Source organism: Venturia canescens, chromosome 1 (assembly GCF_019457755.1).
Source record: "Venturia canescens isolate UGA chromosome 1, ASM1945775v1, whole genome shotgun sequence".
Lineage (NCBI taxonomy): Eukaryota > Metazoa > Arthropoda > Insecta > Hymenoptera > Ichneumonidae > Venturia > Venturia canescens.
In genome coordinates, this window is record NC_057421.1 from 7,734,959 (window position 1) to 7,754,971 (window position 20,013).

At 39.2% G+C, this 20,013-nt stretch overlaps 1 protein-coding gene across 2 annotated transcripts in view; it reads left to right on the forward strand.

The window, feature by feature from the left end:
* alpha-Man-IIb (alpha-Mannosidase class II b) overlaps nucleotides 1-19,904 on the forward strand; it is a 176,558-nt gene extending 156,654 nt beyond the window's left edge. For both annotated transcript variants that reach the window (XM_043433123.1, XM_043433122.1), the window contains exon 6: nucleotides 13,012-19,904. In XM_043433123.1, coding sequence (XP_043289058.1) covers nucleotides 13,012-15,626 — 2,615 coding nt within the window. In that variant the 3' untranslated portion in view covers nucleotides 15,627-19,904. The remainder of the gene's footprint in view (nucleotides 1-13,011) is intronic.
* Nucleotides 19,905-20,013: the final 109 nt, after the last annotated feature.

Below are 20,013 nucleotides of genomic sequence, written 5' to 3' on the forward strand. Positions count from 1 at the left end.
TTGCGTACAAGGAAGGAAACGATTATCGATTGACGTTCAAGAAAAGTGGTCATATCCTCGTTATTCTCTTAATTCTCAATATTATTACACTGGCTCTGTGCGAAACCGCGAAAATTTGTGACTTTTCCGCTCAATCAATTCTCACGTTTTATTCGTACGACAAACTACACAGCCACGAAAATACTTCAAGACGAATTCGAGACGTTATGTAAGCTTCTATTTCCGCTTTCCTAAACTCTTTACTTTCCGCTTTATTCGCCTTTATTTCCCGTTGATTGAACCCCTCGAATAAGCATCGATTTATTCTTACATATGCCCGCGCTGCTGGGTGAATGAACACGATAAACAAATCGTTGACGCGAGCACAAACCAATCAGCGATTTTCTTCTCAACGAATTTGCTCTCGTTCCCATCGACAATTGCGCAATTACGGAAAATAATTTCCACCCGTGCTCCCGGTGATTTATCCCGTTTCTTTGATTATACGGGTCAACACAAAATTTGACATTGATGTTGAAGTATGAAATTTTGGTAGATTGGATCACATTTGAAGGAAAAAAATTACATGGCATGAGAAAGTTTGCTTTTGCATCCAGGAGAACGTTTGAACGATATTTTTAAAAGTGAGTCGTTTCAATGTTCATTTTATAATAAAACCATGACACTAAAGTTTGCATCGTTGGAGTCCAACGAAATGATGTGTAAAACCATGACACTAAAGTTTGCAACGTTGGAGTCCAACGAAATGATGTGAAAAAACTCTCCAACGATTCCAGTAATTGTCCAATTCTTTTACTTGCCTAATCTGCAGTTCATAGTTACTACGTCAATGATTCGTGAAATAAAACATTGGCCAATTACAAATGTTATTTTCGTTAATTTCATTGGACTCCAACGTTGCCGACTTCAGCATCTCATAAAACCATACAAATATAAATGTATATTATTTTGATTCATTTTAACTATCAAACGAGCTTACAAAAAAGTGGAAAATAATTCAAAAATGAACAGGGGCTCTGTTGTTCCAAGTAAACCTATGTTCTCTGCTTGTACAAAACGCCTGATTGTTATTTTATCACTCACACACACTTTGTGAATGTAAGAACCCCACTTTTATCCCGAGCTATTTTTGAATGTATCAAAATTAATAAAAAATTCCTATGAAATCATGAAAATGAGTATTATTATTATAACTATCACAAAAGCAAACTTAATATGAAACATTTTCTTCGTATCTGTGCATAACTAACCAGAAAATCATGAAATGAACTTTAGAACCAACAAAATTTTTTTTGTAAACTCGTTTTATCACAGTGTAATGGTGAATATCGCTGTGATTAGTTTTACATCGAATCACGTATTTCGTATCGAAGAACGAAGGAGAAAAGAATCTTATAAAAAATCGTTTTTTCGCCTTCCGCACGTTCTCGTGGGAACGCGAACGTGAATGCCCGCATACATACATGCACTTTGCATTGTCATTTGCACCAATTGTAAACGATCTGTGCGCAGTGACATTAACGTACAATTTAACCCTGATAACAATGGCCGTAGCGTGCAGTTCCATTCGCCAAGAGAGAAAGAAAGAGAGAGAAAGAGAGAGGGCAAAACAGGGCTCAGCAATTGAAGAGCAATTTGGTTTATATGTACGTACATTCAGAACAATTGCCTACAGATATATCGCGTGTAAAACTCACACCAAAGCTGTTCCTATTACGTCGATTCATTCGTCCACCCTCCTACGTTTTAAACTCCTCATTAGTCGCTCCATTACGAGAACGTATTTTCGTCGGATTAATAAACATCGATTCTGCATAACTGTGCCTGTGTTGCACTCTGGAGCAGATTTTATTACCTTTTTTTATTCTTTTTTCTTCTCTTTCACTAATTTTCCCCAACGACTATTTATTTACAGGGTAGATCTTTGATATCGATGAGCCGAATGCACTCATTCCCTTTTCGACACTAACGGCTCATCAGATATCTCGAAAAATAGGCAATTTTGGACGAGCTCTCAAATCGATAACAGCCATTGATCTCCCATCAACGTGTGCCATTTTTTATTTTAATCCCAACAGCAGAGCTTCAACGCTATGAACGTTTATCTGCTTTTATTTTACTACTGAATTTACATTAAAAATTGGGCATGGATTTATTTGATTCAATAAAATTCTTGTTGGATCAATAAATTGTGGCAAACGAAATGGAATTTGTTGACTCAACAAATATTCGGTTGATCCAATCACTTTATTTGCTGGCTTCGACTTTTTTCACTGCGCGACGAAAACATCGTTGAATCAACAATTCCAATTTGTTGTCACGAATTCGTTAGTCCAACGAATCGTTGAATCTACGAAGAGAATTATTTTTCTTCAAATTACTTTTTTAGGCTATTTTTCATGTGCCATGTTTTATTTCTTGGTTATTATAGGATAATATTTATATTTTTCAATGAATTTTCCATACTGATAATAGGAAAATCATGATCCCGCTATGCCTGCCTTCTGCTACCTGGTTCCTGCGCTTCTCTTCGCCTCAATATTCGACATATCTGGAGGGCAAAAGCGCGCAAAGGTTCTCGATTATTCGAAGCAACCATGTTAAACAAGGCGTTACTCAAGTAATGCCAGGGAATTTCGTGTTCCACGGAATTCCCAAGTACAAATAATACATACAAGAATTATCCGATACTCGGCATAATAATTCTGAACATTCTCGTGGGATTTGAAAATTTACGCTTCAGAGACTCGCCGGTATGCTGCTGAAGTTCCATCCGAATCTATCTCTTCGTCTCCACAGAGCTTCCTGCTTTTCCCGTCTCCATTATCTCCATTATTCAACATGTTTCGTTCTTGTTCATCTAATTTCCAAAAATTCCTTATAATCGTTTGCTCTCATTATTATCACCGTTTCTGTTACTGAATATCTCTCACGTAAGCGATTCTGCTTTGAAACCAAATTACTCTCGATAAAAAAATTTCTATTTCTCAAAACCAACAAATAATTTGCATGCAAATGCTGAAAAAGTTTATCGACCGAGTCAATAAAACTTTGATGCAGCTGAACAAATTCTCGTTGAAGCCACAAAATATCGAGGACAGTATTTACGTACTGGATTCCAGCATTAAGATGATGGATCAGTCGGTAATCACAAACGTGAGTGCGAGAGAGATAGCTGCAAATTTTGAAAGGGAAATTTTTCCACATCGTTCGTCTGATCGAAAAAATAAAAATGTCATCGGATTTTTGCGATCGTGCTGCGTACGATGACATTTTTATTATTTTAATCGGACGAACGTTGTCAAAGAGTTTCAATTTCAAAAATTCGAGGTGTGATTACCGACTGATCCATCGTCTTAATTCGAAGAGCAGGAATAAGAATTGTTCTATCCACCATAGTTAAAAGACCAATACCCATACCTTTTATTAAAAAAACTCAAAAGTCTTTTTCTCTATAAGCACAGTAAAAAATGTTTTCAGTCACTTCAAAGGTTTAAAGTATGCTTGGGCAAGTCTGAAAAAAAATCTATATGTATGGTAAAATGTCTCACGTATTCGGTGTGTATTCGTCTATTTATCATAGAATTTACTATGCTGACTGTCAAAATTTGTGATTTACAGTACATTTCCACTTATCAGTAAGTGCTAGTCTGACATGACGAATAACACTCGAAAACAAAACGAAATATAGTTCTGACGTGCATCACTTTTTTATCCACATAAAGGCTGCGCTTAGAATTCAAGGGACGAAAAATGGCAAAATTCAAAAAATACTATGCTCTTTGTAATCGGTGGCTAAATACTTATAAAATTCTTGAAAAATAATATATTCCTCACTATACAAAACGAATCCGCTTTTTCTGTGTATAGTTGATTTATTTGTCCAAAAGATTACCACTTGCTCGATCCAAATAACCGAGGATCAGAAAAACATTTATTGAAGCAATCCAGAAAGAATATCCATTCGAATAAATAATACGATTTTGTCAGACATTCCGCGACAATTCGGTCCAATAAGCCGAATCATTAAGCATGCAACGAAAAAAAAAATGGTTGGATCTACCAAAATTTCGTCTATCGAATTGCGAATTTAGCTCCACGAGCGAATATCTTTCTCACAATAATCGTTTGAGTCTGATCCGGAGAATCCGCATGAAAAGAAACCGCAGGAGTTTCGGCGTGACCGCGCGCGCGAGTTCCTTGCGAAGTCTGCAGCAACGGTCATTTCGATTCGAACAAGCTGCACGTACGCGAAAGGGAATTTCGTCCCGAAACCGCTCTCGCGTAGTCAGTGACCCAACGCCGCAAAAAAAAATGAAAAAAAAAAAAAAAAAAAGAAAATCGAGAGAGAGATAGAAAACGGAAAAAAATGGGACCCACAGGTCGGACGGGATTCGAGCTCGCCGATACGCAATTTATTGTCTCGCAGGATACGGCGCGTTCTGCCAAATCGTCCGCGACAGACACAAGAGAAAGAGAGAGAATTGCAACCCGCGTACGAGGGAAAGAGAGGAGAGAGAATACTCATGGGGATGCTGCTGGTTCACGCGGACAAAGTCAGTGAGCGCACACGATGCGACCACGCCCGCCCCTGCTTTGGGCAGCTCGCCCCCTCGTCACTAGATGGATGTACAACCGTTCCCGGACGCTGCATCGAACGCGCGTATATTTATCCTCTGCCGCGCGCGTTCCACGCCGAGCCGATTTAAACACTTCATCTCTATGTACTCTCCTCGCTCTTCTCACTTCCTCTTTTGCCTCGCACTTACTCACGAGCCGCACGATCGGAAGAAGCGGTAGTGAATGGCGCATGGCGCGTGGGAGAGAAAAAAAGGTGGAAAAAGGAAAAATTGTAAGGGGGGAGATGGAAAACGGGGAGCGATTCGGTGTGCTTTACGAGCAAAGTCAAGGCACCGGAAGTCGGATGTTTGCCACGAGAAATTGTGCTCGTGGATCGAATAATTGATTGCTCGAGTCAGCAGAAATTTCGGTCGTTTTTCAACTCATTAATTCCAACGTTATAATAATTTGTGTGATTAAAAGTTAAAAGCAGATGTTGAAATTTCGTAAGAGTTACCGACGAGTCCAGTTGACAGTCGAGTCACTTCAGTGGTTCTGGTTTGTCGAGCATTTTTCATTCGATCGCGCAAAGGGAGCGTCGCTCGTCCACAAGGAATTTTCATTCGAAGACATTTTTCTATTTGTACCGTTATATATTCAGCGTCGAATGAATACGCTGATGGATCGAGGGGAAATTCCACGTCGAGAGGAATTCCCCGAGGAGAGATTCGACCGTTTGCGGCTAAAGAGATATTTACGTGGCTTCCGGGGAATTTCCGTACAGTCAGTCGTATACCGGTGCGCCAAGTCCTCGCCCGATTCATACCGATTATCCGATCGTTCTGCGTAAATGATCTCTCCACGTTTTGCTCCTCCGCGCGTTTCCACAAATGGAGTAACAGGAGAGTAGAAAACACAGACTACTCCACCCTCGCGCTCCGCTGCGGCGCGGCTCTCGCTCAGCCGCGTTCAGCATCTCCCTCCGTGAAACCAAACACACACGAGTCAGGATTAACTCCGTGGATTCCAGGGCCAGACGCGAGAGAACACCCAGCCGATAAATAGCCCCCGATTACGAGCTGTCGACTCTAACCACGTATCGAAAAGGGGCTTTTCGCAATGCATACCACTTGTTCACTAGCTCGAGACTCCGAGGCGAAACGAAATCTGCTTTTACTCTGGCTATATATAAATATACGTCGAAGGTCGAAGCTGAGCACAGAAAATGTAATCGATGGGATCGTACACCGCGAAATTAGGATGGCGAGGATACGAACTTCACTGCCAAGCTCTTTCGCGGGGAACTTTTATAAATTTGACCTAAATGGGAGCCTAAATGGGAGGGAGGAAAGTGTTCGCATTCTTTTCTAAGCCGAGTGGATATGAATGATGGAAGAAAAAATGGCGATTAATCACGTTCTTTGAAGCAATTTTTTTCCGCAGTCTTTCCAAAGGTGGCAAAAAACTTTTTTCTTGTAAAACTTTCACACTTTATATGTTCACGCACCGGTTAATGTAGATCATGCCCGAAGGATCGTATTTTATATAGGTGTCTGAATTCGATCGATTTTTACTTTCTAATTGAAGATATAATCACTTTAAATTAATGTCAGAGCTATTTATTCGAAATTGTAAATAAATTTTTTCGACTTAACTTTTGGTAAATGAAATTACAAGTTATTAATTAATCGGGGATCCATCGCACTGACTGAACCCCAAATTTCATTCGTCCCTGTCCAAATCGCATTGGAGAGCGCAAAGGGGAAACACAAAGGGAAATGGATCAAGAAAAAGTGTTAATAAAAAGTGAAAATAAAGACAGAAGGCTATCACAGGAATGGGCTAAGTCAAGAAGAAACAAAATGCCGAAATAAGCAAATGTGACGTTGTACGAGTGTTCTTTACCAATTCCGTTAAATTTTTAACGTAATATGTTTTTATTACTAGTAAAACAATCGTCTCGAATTTTTCTCCAGACCTTTGTTATATACTTCATTGTTGTTGTGTACGTTTTTAATAAACTTCGTAAGAAGCGTTTATTCGTTATATGGAAAGATAAACGATTTTTTACGCACAGTCCCTATGACACTGTGTATTTTTCTTCATATTTAAACAAATTTGTCTCAATAACCAATAACACGAGCCCTTTAAAATTTGATATGCGTGTCAATCAACTATACATTGAAACTGTGTGTAAATTTCAAGATTTTCTTAAGAAAATTTTTTCACGAACAACCTTGATTTTAACAAATTTAGCAACTCAATAGTCCCGCTCTCCAGCCGTTGAGCGAGTAGCGAAAGAACGTAAAAAGGTATATAAGAGTCGCACGACTCTATGGTCAAATGACTATTTATTAATCGTCGAAATAAAATAGGTTATAAGAAAGGTTTTCAGTATTGAATAAATCTTAGGGCAATTTAAACTGTATTCGTATAAATTCATACAAGATCATATTTAACAAATTTATGATTAAAAATATCTTATGATTGCTTATGTGACTCGGTTTTTCAATATATACATATATATATCGGGTCTCTTCTCACCTGACAGTCGAAAGATATCCTAGCCTCCAAACTCGCCGGCTATCACGAAAAGTATACATTAGACTGGGCCAAAAAAATCAATATTTTTTTCCAAAAAAATATATCGAGAATATCATTCAGAATGACGAAAAAAAAATTTGGTAAAAGTTGGAGCCCTTAATATTAATTTTAAGAGGTCTATCATTGCCGTTTTTGATTTTTATGCATGATTCGACGTTTTACGTCAAAACTGCTAGGAGATTGGAGTGAAAAGAATTTATTTTCACTTATTTTTATATAAAATTGAATTCCCTACAAAAAAGGTCTGATTGAAAATTTTCTTCAGACGAACCGTTTCCGAGTTATTAAGCTTTTTAAATCCATATGTTTTTTCGATTTGACTGTTTTACTTTGGAATTTTCTAACTAACGAATCAATGAATATAAAAATGAAACGAAGACAAATTCTTGAAACAAATTTGATGCTCTACACAAAATGTCTCTTAGTATTTTTTCCTAAATTTACTTTTTCAGGAGTTATTCACGATTGAAATTAAAAAAAAATTGAAATCTTAAGTTGTTTGTCCTTTACTCAATTTTTTTCACTTCACGGACCAAATTGACTTTTTCGATCAGCATTTATCATTTTTCATCAAAAATCTCTCAATATTTATCTTTACTCTAACAATATTATCACAAAAATATCTAATTTTAAAAATAAATATAAATTTATTCTTGCTTAATTGATATTTTCTCAACAAAAAACGTAATTTTATTTTCTCAGAGTAATATTTCAGTAAAAAATTATTTAGTTTCGCTATTAAAAATTATTTATTTTTTATTAAAAATAAATTTTTTTTATTAAAAATTATTTATTTTTAATTTTCATAGAAAAATTTAATAGATCGTAGAAAAAAGGAGGAAACAATTGCAACACATTCGATCGCGATCGTGTCAGATAAATTTATTTAGCGACATAAGAGTGAAGTGATGGAGTAATTTAGTAAGAGTGATCTCCCGCAATTACTATTCGACCGTAGGTACCGTGATTTTTGCAACGAACTATTCGAAACAATAGTCCTGAGTAATATTTTTATTTTTTTTATTTAAAAAGCGTTAAAACAATTAAAGACAAGCGCGCGCGGTGACCCTAGTTATTTTAAAAATTCTCTTCGAATGAGTAGATGGCCCTATATTTTTATGGTCACATTGGAATCTTTATAATATAATCTATGAGGTGCAATTGTAACATAAACTGTATCTAATCGATAAAGAAATGAATTCAGCAATCGTAGTGTTGACGGGATCGGTTTCTCATAAGATGCCGTGTTATATTTGTATTTTCGATCGTAAATTTCTTGATATAATGTTCGGTAACGTATTAAATCCTTCAGCCATATGAAAGTTTATCACGTGAAAATGATATAATTAAAAAATCGCGAGTTCGTCTAATATCGATTGTCACGCGACTCCTACCTTATCTCGGGACACAGCCGGGTACACCGGTAATTAACAAATTCGTAAAATATGCCAAATTTAATGGAAGAAAATATATGTTTGGCCGGAGAATAAAAGCGGTTTAACATAAATCGCTGATCCCGTAGTATAATTTGGTGAGATACAACGGCCGATCTGACCGCATGCGCTCCCGTAAGCCCCCAGTGATCCTAGGGATTAGTAATTGTAATTATGTGTACGGATAAGCTTGCAGATTTTCACAGAACGTTTAGGGCACTCGATCAAACTGGTGCGGCTGTCGGTAGAGTTTATATGCGGATAAATTTAACACGGGTAATCTCTCGCATCGATCATCTCGTTGTGAGCAAACGTGTGCGCAGGGAGGAGGATCGAGGGTCCAAAATACTTTGGTGATAAGAGCTGAAGGTTGCCTGCTCTACTGGCTCGAGGGGAAAGCAGCCGGCAGCGAGCAACATTGTTCTTGGACGATCGTATATAGAAATATATCGATCCGGCTCCGTTAAACTTTCAGCGAGGGATGCTCACACACGAGTGTGCACAAACGGAGGCTGCTGTGTGAGAAACTTAAGCAGCGTAACCAGTATCGTCAGCTGAACGGGATTGAAGGAAGCGACACGCCGGCTATATACTTCCCCGATGAGGCGCGTCCCCCGAAGTTCGAAAGCAGCAACGTATTTTCCCTGCTCCCTTTCGACCCTTTCCCTTCATCTCGCTCGGTGTTTTCGTCGCGAATCCCGACACGGGGCGTGGCAGAGCGTGAGAGGGAATGATCTCCGAGCACCGCAGTCTCTGGATTAAGATGTAAAAGCTTAAGAAAGTTTGGATCGAGCAGAGGGGTGGAGCGATCATCGGAAGAGGAACTTTGAACGTTTCGCCAAGTGGCAGGATGGAGTACCTGTGGATAGCGATCTTGTATTTCTTCCTGCCATAGCTTTCGGCTTGTTCTCGCGCCTCCCCCCTCGAAGATTTCTCTCCACGCAAGTTTCGTTCAAAACCCCCCCAATAAAGTTTGAGCTGTGGGGCCTCGTGTTCGTGGATTCGAAGTGACACGGTTTTGCCTCGGAGTTAATCGTCCCTGGAGATAACGATCCCTGACTCATCTCGGGCGCAGCAATTACCTTTTATTCCGTAGAACGATGTTTATTATCGGCACGTTTTACAAAGCCCGCGCAGAGACAACGCCGCGGTTGAGCCATCCGCTTCCGATCGTTACTCGTTCTCTGTCATCGCCTGCTTTTCGCACGAAGATTGAGAAAGGAACGCGCGCGCAGGGAGCGGCAACGTTTCGTCAATACACTCATTCCCGGGTATATTTGTGTATAAACGTGTTTCAAATAACGAACTGCTGCTGCTCGTCGAGATGTGCGAGAGATAACAGCCGAGAGGATATCGAAGCTTGCGGGACTCGTTCTCGGAACGTGCTGTTGGAAAGGCTGCTCTGTATCCCCGCGCGCGAGCTCCCTCGCTTCCCAGTGATAATTGATTATCGATTGACAGGCGGAAAGCGCCCACCGATGCCAGCACGACGTCGAGCGCCAAAGCCCCGCAAGGCTCTTGAAGCACCGACAGAGATCGATTCGGAGGTCGCGAGTGTAGAATCGAATTGAAGAAAATACTTTGGCTGTTCTTGAGAATCGAATTAACGATATTGGAGCTAGTAATAAGGGATCGATTCGACCTACTTGAGTAGCCATAAATTTGTTTGTGTGTCTCCGTTGATCCGGCGTTTTCATTCCCTTCCCCTCCGATCGGTCGATTCCCTATCGGTGGTGCAGTGGAAGATTGATCTCGAAGCTCCATTTCATCTCGATAAAACAAAATGAAATTGCTCCGATTTTTAGCGGGGGAAAAAAGCCTCGGTTTCGGCCGAGGTCGCTTCGATTCGATTGCGTTGACAGGAAAAAATGAATGAACAAAAAGATTTGTTGATTGGTTTTTCAACCTGATGAATCGTTGCTAAAAGCACAAACTTCCCGGAAAAAAGACGCGCGTCCAATGAATTGGCTTTCTCCCTGCTGGCTCGATGCTCTTTCCAATCCTTTTGTTTCAACAATGACGATGGAACATCGCTCACAAAGCTCTGTTAAAACTCCTATTTTTCATGCTTCTACTCTCAACACAATGAACTCGTAATGGGAACAATGAAATTCCAAACATTTTTTAACCATTTTTTTTATTTTTCATTCCTCCACGCGCTTTTCGACCGGGACCTTAATTTTATTAAAATTATTACGATTTTATTATCATTATTTTTATTGTAGTCGCATACACGATAAAAGTGAAACACACACATCGACGTTGCGTATTAAAAATTTATGGGCGATACGAATAGCTTGATAAAAAAGCTGCAATCTCTTCATCTCTTTAGCTCCAGCCAATACGGAACCTCTGAAACTCATTATGTTTCGTCCATATAAAAATCGAGATGAAAGAATATACGGAACATCGAAGCCGGGATATCATATTAAATTTTTTAATAAAATTCTGTGTATTCAATCGGATTGAGTTTTTAGCATCCTGCACATTGTCCATCAATTTTTGAGTGCATTATATTTAATACACTTCATTGCACGAAATAAGCGTGCTTTTGATGAATTCGTAAAAGATTTTCCCTTCGATCGTTTTACTTTTTAATTCAAATAACTACTCTATGGTTTTCTCGATAATATTCCCGGAAACGAGCCAGGAAAGCTTTTCCCTCTTCCCACTGACGCTCGGTAATCGTATGATAATCCTAATAATCCTCGTGACGAATCACAGCACCGCGATGAGCTTATTAAACGCAGCAAACTTGAAAAATCCCAAGAGATAAAGGGCTGAAGGCAAAACATCAATTTTTAAAAAAAGTCTATGAAAGTCTCGAATTTAAATGACGTCGATGTCAAAGCTGTGAAAAGCTCGTTCGACGGAATCGGAAAATACAAATGTTTGCGACGCGATAGCGTCTTGACGCAACGTATTAAAAAAAAAAAAACATTTTGTAAAGCGAGTCACGACGAGCCGTGCTCTCTACTCGAGATTGGTCGATTTCCCTTCAGCTGTGACGTTCAAGTGGCCACCATTCATAGAGAATTTGTCGGATGAAGAAAATGAAAGTCCCACATGACAATGTGATTTCTACAGAGCGATATTTAAGGTCGATCCCCTACGACCAGCCTCAACCAAAAATTATATACTGTCTGCATATTAAAAGGGTTGATAATTCGTTCGGATCGTAATCAATAACTTTGTAAAGACCCTATATACGTACTCGGTGCCAGCAGATATAGTACAAATATCATTTGTTTTCGTAAAATTTGTTCTCAAAGTATTTTTGATCTGAAATCGCGAGTAAATTTTTTTGACGGAACTATCCGGGCTACGTTTCAACACACAGAAAAGGTTCCCTATACAGACGACATTCGCTTGTTCGCTTGCAAAATAGTATATCGTACGCAGCCTAAACCTTCGTACTTCTCGAGACTATATCTGTCAAACTAGATCCTCCTCGTTTTTTATAAACTTGCTAATTTTAGTACTAGCTGTAGAATTAATAATGTGCTGTTTGCCTATGCATGGTCCATATGTTACGTGTTAATTGAGTCAACTTCAATTACATATATCTCGGGTTCGGGATGGTGAAACTTGTTAAAATTTTATAGAGATGTCGTTCATATGTTAAGGTAATACTGGATGGACAGTCCAGCCGATAAATTGTACCTGATCGGAATTTTCGTACTTCGTGATGCAATAAAAATCTGAAAAAATTCAGCAACATTTGGAAAGTTATGAACTACAATTATCAATAATAATATTGCCCAAAAGTTATTAATAAATTGTTTAAATAAATAATTTTTTAACAATTTTACAGTAAACCCTTGTTTCTTTTACGAATCGAATGTGCGCATTTTTCTGAATGCTCATGATTTTTTTTCAGAATTTTCGTGAATATTTTAAATTGCCTTTTTTAAATTTTTTAAGTGGCTCTATTTGTACATTTTTGATCCAGTAACCTTGAGACTTTTCAAAAGTGATGGTAAATATGCCTTCTAAAACATATCCAAAATTCAAATTTTTGAAAATTTTTTTCAAAATTTTTTCAAGAAATTTCAAAAATCTATGAATATTCTGAAAAAATTTATGAGCATTCGGAAAAATACACACATTTGATTCGTACAAAAAAACAATAGGTCACTGCAAAATTATTAAATAATTAATTGTTTAAACAATTTGTTATTAACTTTTGGGAAATATTATTATTAATAATTGTTGTTCATAGCTTTCCAAATGTTGTTGAATTTTTTCAGATTTTTATTGCATCACCAAGTACGGAAACTCCAATCAGATATAATTTTTGTTCGAGCTATCCATCCAGTTATACCTTAAACAATACGTATGCCAAATTTAAATAATTTCCTAATTTAACTGTCTCGTGGAGGAACCAACTTAAATCGATCGTTTTCTGTTGCAGGTCATCAATGGCTGAAGACGAATTTGGGCGTAACGCCTGAATATGGATGGGCGGTCGATCCGTTCGGTCACGGCGGTACGGTGCCGTATCTGCTGAAAAAATCCGGGGGTTCCGGCACGATAATACAAAGGATACATTACGCTTGGAAACAGTGGTTCGCCAAGAAACAATACGGTGATTTTGTATGGTTACAACCGTGGGACAAAGGCGGTTCGTCGGACATGTTGACACACAATCAGCCTTTCGACATTTATAACATAAAGCACTCTTGCGGTCCGCATCCCCACGTATGCTTGAATTTTGATTTCCGTAAAATCCGCGGGGAATACACGGAGTACTCGGTACGTGCGGTCGACATAACCGTAAACAATGTCAAGCAAATGGCGGAGTTACTGCTCGAACAGTTCTCCCGAACCGGTTCATTGTTCACTCACAACGTCGTGCTCATGCCACTCGGCGATGATTTTCGTTACGACCATCCGATCGAGTGGGACCAGCAGTACACGAACTACAAGATTCTCGTCGATTACATAAACAACCGAAAGGACGAGTACAACGCCGAAATAATATTCGGCACGCCGAAGGATTACTTCGAAGAGATTGAAAAACGAGTCGAAAAGTTTCCAACTCTCTCGGGTGACTTTTTCGTCTACTCGGACATCTTCAGCGAAGGCCGGCCGGCCTACTGGAGCGGATACTTCACCACGAGGCCCTACATGAAGATCCTCGATCGCGAGCTCGAGGCTAATTTACGATCTTCCGAGATACTCTACACGATTGCATTGAACGTGGCAAAGCTCAGCGGCAACGACATCAAGCTGTACGAGACTCACTTCGAGAAGCTCGTCAAAGCCCGGAGAAACTTGGGCCTCTTTCAGCACCACGACGCCATCACCGGCACCAGCAAATCCTTCGTCATGAAGGACTACGCCCAAAAATTGTTCGAATCCATTTCCGACATGACGAGCCTGCAGAGCTTCGCGTTGCAAACCCTAACGGCAACGAGCACCAACAAACCCAACACGGTTTACATTCTCCCCGAATCTGACCGCGACAGCTACGAAAAGCTACCCAAAAAAATTCCCATCGCCGTCACCAGCCAAGAGACCAGAAGAATCGTACTTTTTAATCCTCTCGCCCAACCCAGACAGGAAATAATACGCTTGAAAGTAACTTCTTACAAAATACGAATTTTAGATCCCCTGAAAAACCCAATCCCCTATCAAATAACGCCGGTTATGAACGCCACCAGCATCACTCACGACGTCTACGTCGTTCTGTTCGTCGCCGATTTGAAGCCCTTGACCATCGCGACGTACCACATCGAGCAAATCGACAGAATCCCAGTCGACGCGATATCGACGGTGCACTGCAACAGGTGCGGCAAGGACACGGTCTTCCCCATAAAACCGATGCAAGTCGGCGACATACAGTTGGAGAACAAGCGGATGAAATTGGTCTTCGACGGGCAAACAGGCTTTTTGAAGAGAGTCACGAAGAAAGCAAGTGGCAAAATAATGCAGTGCTCGATACAGTTCGCGGCGTACGCATCGGCGCAGTTCCACAGCGGTGCTTATCTCTTCATGCCGGATCCGACGCTCCGGGAGGCGGACAAAGACGTTTTGGAGGCGTATACGCCGCACCAAAAAATTTACATTGTATCGGGTCGCTTGAGCGCGAGGTTGACAGTAGAATATGGGAAGTTGTTGACCCACCACGTTTCCATTTATCTCGACGACGGTCCCCTGGCCGAAGCGATTTACGTTAGGAACGTGATCGACTTTGAGTCACCGCCGAAGAATCGGGAGACCGAAATGTTCATGAGGCTACAGACTGACATCCTGAACGGCGAGCCCCCGGAATTTTACACCGACCTCAATGCTCACCAAATGATCAAGAGAACTAAAATCGATCGAATCGGCATCGAGGGCAATTACTTCCCCATCACTTCGATGGCTTACATCGAGGACGATTCCCACAGATTGACTCTCCTCGTAAATCATGGACAGGGCGCAGCCAGTTATCAACCTGGCTGGCTCGAAGTTATGCTCGACCGGAGAACGCTGTACGACGACTCGAGGGGCATGGGCGAGGGTCTCCTCGACAATCGTCGCACCGTCATGAAATACTGGATCTTGCTCGAAGACATCAACGCTCCTGTTGACCGATACTCCAAGCCCTCATTGTTCGCCAATCACATGAGCAACGCTCTCAATTATCCGGTCAATATATTCGTCCTTGATGCCACCGAGAGCGAAATAGCTTTAAGCCCCGAAACGAGATTAATCACTCACAGCTTTCCCTGCGATATTCATCTCATGAACCTGCGAACTAATCACGATCAAAAACTTCCACATTTCCCTGTGAATAGCGCCCTCATGGTCCTCCATCGACAGGGCTACAGTTGCTCCGTCGGTGCTGACGCTTCCCTCAAACATTGTCCTCTCAACGATCGACTCACTTCCGGCACTTCGTTCTACAAACTCAGCAAACTTAACGTCACTAAGACTTCGCTCACTGGTACCAAATATAAGGAGCATTTGAAAAAAGGCCTTCAAGAAATAGCTGTGCAGCCCATGGAAATCGAAACTTACAACGTCCAATTTTTGCACTGAGCTTCGTCCCTCGATCCTCATCGACAATCCTCGATTTTTCGTTTTTTCTCTCTTCACTGTTCCAACGATTCGAACCAAGGTTTACGACGAGGAGTGTTCACAGCTGGAAACAAAAACACCGAATTATTTTCTAGCTAATTCCGTCGTGCGGAGGCGCCTCTAGAAGCTGAAAATTTTTTTATCAACATTTTTCATTACTGCGACAAAGGGATTGCTCACCACGAAATATGACGATGCCCGGAGCACATTTTCATTGTACATATCAGCCTCGAAAACGCGTTGCTGTCAACACTTTAATGGTAAAAACTGACACTAGATCTAAAACTGATTAAATCGAGATTGCGAGTCTCATTTTCGGTAGCAAATGATCATGCTTCAAAGCACTTTTTTTATGACGCTGAAGTCTGCAACGTTCGAGTCCAACGAAATGATTTGAAAAAACTGTCGAATAATTTCAGTAAATCTCCAATTTTGTTCCCTGCCGAATTTGCAATTTGTAATTTTTCAACCCACATCAATGATTAGTGAGTAAATGATGAATTGAAAATCTTTTTTCCTTCATTTCGTTGGACTCGAACGATGCAAACTTCGGCGTCGTTTTTTTTTTATACGCACGACATTTGACGCTGACAAAGCTCGTCTCACTTTGTCTCTTCACACGTATTCTGAGCCTTCCGTCGTTCAAGCCACGTGACATTATCCTCTGCGAAACTTAAGGTGCAATCCTATCGATATATAACACATAAATGTTGTTCTCCGCTTTGTCGTCTCTTCCATTCTTCCAACACGATCCTCTTACTGCACTGGGACAGAGCTGGATATATGGAAGCAGGAGATCCAACGAAATCGTGGCTCGCAGTGCTATGAAGTGTGATTTCGTGATTTTTCTTTCCACTCTAATTCGACGAGTCTTCAACACTTTGGTGTATTTTGTTCGTGCAGACGAATGAAAGCCAAAAAAAATGGAAAATACAATTTTCCATTTTTTCCGTTCTCTCTGAACTTGCTAAAGTCATTTTTTCGGTTAATTTTTCTTCCACAATCGGGCATTTTTCCTTAAAACTAAAAAATTTGAAAAATTCTTTGTTTTTTCGTCCAAACCAAAATTACTTAACATTTCCGAGGAGATTCGTTCAACCGGAGTTGAGAGAAGGAATCCCAAGAATCTTTTGAATGAATTTTCCCAATTGTAGGCCTGCACACTTTTCGTTTGTCAGTCTCACGGAGCATTGAGTTTTTTATTTGGATACTTTGACACTCATGACTCGGGTGAGGCGACAGGTCCTGAGAACGAAGGCACCGCGATGAGAAATAAAAAACAATATTTCGTTCCACATACGATGGACCATACTGTAAATAAATTTCCTTCGTACGACTCGAAAAAGCGAAAAAAAAAAACACACACACACACACACACACACAACAAACGGAGACAGCCGCCAAATAACGAAAAAGTATATCGACAGGCACGCCTTAGCGACTTTCAAAACGTTCTTCCAATCCTCGAATGATTCGGCACTGTGTAATTGTAAGTATAATATAAATTATTCACGCTTAAAGCGTGCAAACGTTTTTACTGTTAGAAACAAAGCTCGTAACTCGTTTACGCTGTAAATAATAGAATGAATTATTTATAAAAAAAAAAAACAAAAAAAAATACAGAAAAAAAAAACTATGAATGAGCGTCGGGAATTCATGCGTGAATTAGTGTACGATCTCATTTGCGAGTATTATTGAAAGAAACGAAGAAAAATGACAGAATAACACGAATTAGGCAAATTTGTATCCGGCGATTGGAACTTTTTTTTTCAACATTTTTTTTGTTGTTTTCCGAGAGCACTTTTTTAGCGTGCTATGTTGAAATATTGTGACGATACGTTGACTTTTTTTCTGTGAAATATTGTGAAATATATGTAAATGAGAACAATTTATAAAAAAAAAAAGGAAAAAACACAATATAAACTTCACCACAAAAATTCAACGCCCGATAAAAACAAATCGCATTACTGTCTTTTCAAAAGATTTTTCACGGCTCGTACTATTTTATTGAAACATCGATGTGTTTCCATTCGAGCAGAGATTTCACTCTGCCCACTAAATTATGAACAAAAAACAAATACGTTTTTAATGCTCTGTTGACTGCGGTGAAGCATCGATTTTATAGAACGCACCCCCTCCCCTCCCCCCGACCGCATGGGTGCAAGTGAGTTCGTGCGTGCGTATACGAATGAATGTGGATGTACATATATGTGGTATGCGACAAACGTAAATAACATGAATTTTGTGGATATTAATGAGTACTTAAAAAAAAACTATTCGAGAGAAAAAAGAAAATATGTTGAGGATTTGGGGCGTGTGAAACGTGATGATTTTTATTCAAAATTCTATGATTGTGTTCTCGTAAAAGAATGTTCATATTAAAATTTATATTTCTTGGAAAAATCGATAAAATTATGAGCCACGTTCGTTATTAGAGGATTTTCCGAATTCTTTTCGAACGGTGGGTCGACCGAGGAAGGGGGAAACAAAATAATGATAATCAAAGTGGTAAACAAAGATCTTACCGAAAAATTGATTGTGAGAATCCCGTTGCAGCTCGAAAGACCGAGAATCATCTATTCGGAAACTGTAGATGCGAAAGATTTTTTCAAAAGTACTCATTTCGAGGTCGGTGCAGAGAAAAAACGGTTTTTCTTCATTTTTTTTCTCCATCGTTATCTCATGCTCCGTACCAATGATTTGGGAAATTATCTTTCGTCCCGAATATCCGTCAAACTTAGCGCAGAAAAACGTCCAAAGTGGAGAAAGAAAATTCAGCATCTTGGAACTGTCACGAAGATTGATATTCGGTTAAAATAATTCCGGAAAGTTGCAGTAATTTTTATATTTTAAAAGAATTAATCGAAAAACCAGGAATTTGACACACGTTTTTCAAAAATGGTTTATGTTATAATCATGCAATAATCTCAGGCGTGGAACGAACACTCTCGACGATTGCATCCAGAAAAAGTAGAATTACCAACACAAGTTAATCCTGTCGTGGTTGCTAGTCATACCAATGTCCGTATTCAATTCTTAGGCCTAATACAATGCTTGACATTCGTAAGAATAATACTTTTCAGTGAAAAAATTTGTGTCTATAAAAACCAGTTATTACGTAGTTGAATATAATTGTAAAACTGAAATAATAGTTATTCCATTGGCTCGCGTAGTATACTCGACTACGCCGACACACACACGGTTTAACCTCCATGTTTACAAAGTGTCAAAACAATGGCGATGTAAAGGCACATGATAAATATTGTGTCGGAGATCCATTTCAACTTATATTACATAAAAACTAGACCGAATATTGTTGTTTTTCTGAGACTATAAGCGACAAATTTGGAGTTTATAAATTGTGATCGAAAATTGGGTATTCCGGTCACTCGTAAATTCGTCGCACTGAACCTCGCCCTCAAATAATTTTCGATTCTTGAAATCGGTCGATAACCCGCCCTGAATTTTCGAGAGAACGCTCAGTAATAAACGAATAATGGTCTTCAATATTTCTGTGCGAATCCTACCACTTAAGCATCAACCACGACAGAATTACCTCAAAAGTCCGTAGATTCATAAATATTCCAAAGAATTTATCCATATTTCGGACCGCAGGAAAACTCGATCAATTTTTCAATATTTTTTTCGTACTCTTGCCATTCCGGATTAATGGTTCAGGCTCATTTTAGATCGTGAGTATTAAAGACCCAGAGAATATTCAGTAGTGATTATACATTTCAAAGTTTTTGAAAAAGGAATGAGAATAAACGGTTTTTTCCGTTCCACCGACTTCTGCTTGTGATTGGAGATTCTACCACGAAAACAACTGTCGCTGTAACGATACTGTATAATACTGTGTTTTGTGCTGTCTATAGAAAAATGAGAGAATGAAAAAATATAAATAAAAATCTTCTATACATATAATGTATACTTGAAAAAGGGAATATATGTATACATATGTATATTCTTATGATTTATCTGACTTCGAACGAGAGCGTCGTTGATCCTACAAATGTGAAATTTCCGGATGAAGTTCGAGGTTAGAACGAAATCTAAATAAATAAATAAATATATATATATATATATATAATTTGCGATAATTACACGATACTCTTTACGTTACAGTGTAACAACATATTTATTATTATAAAAAAGAACAAAATGACGAAAACGAAAAAAAATATGAAACGAGAATGAGAAACGGAAATAAATAAATGAAGATATCACGGTCGTATTTTACCCACTGAGAGGCTTATTATTATTATTATTCTTATTATTGAAAATGCCTAAATGAAGATTGAAGATGGTCCTGGCAATCGGCCAGTTTTCGAGTATACTCGTCGCTACG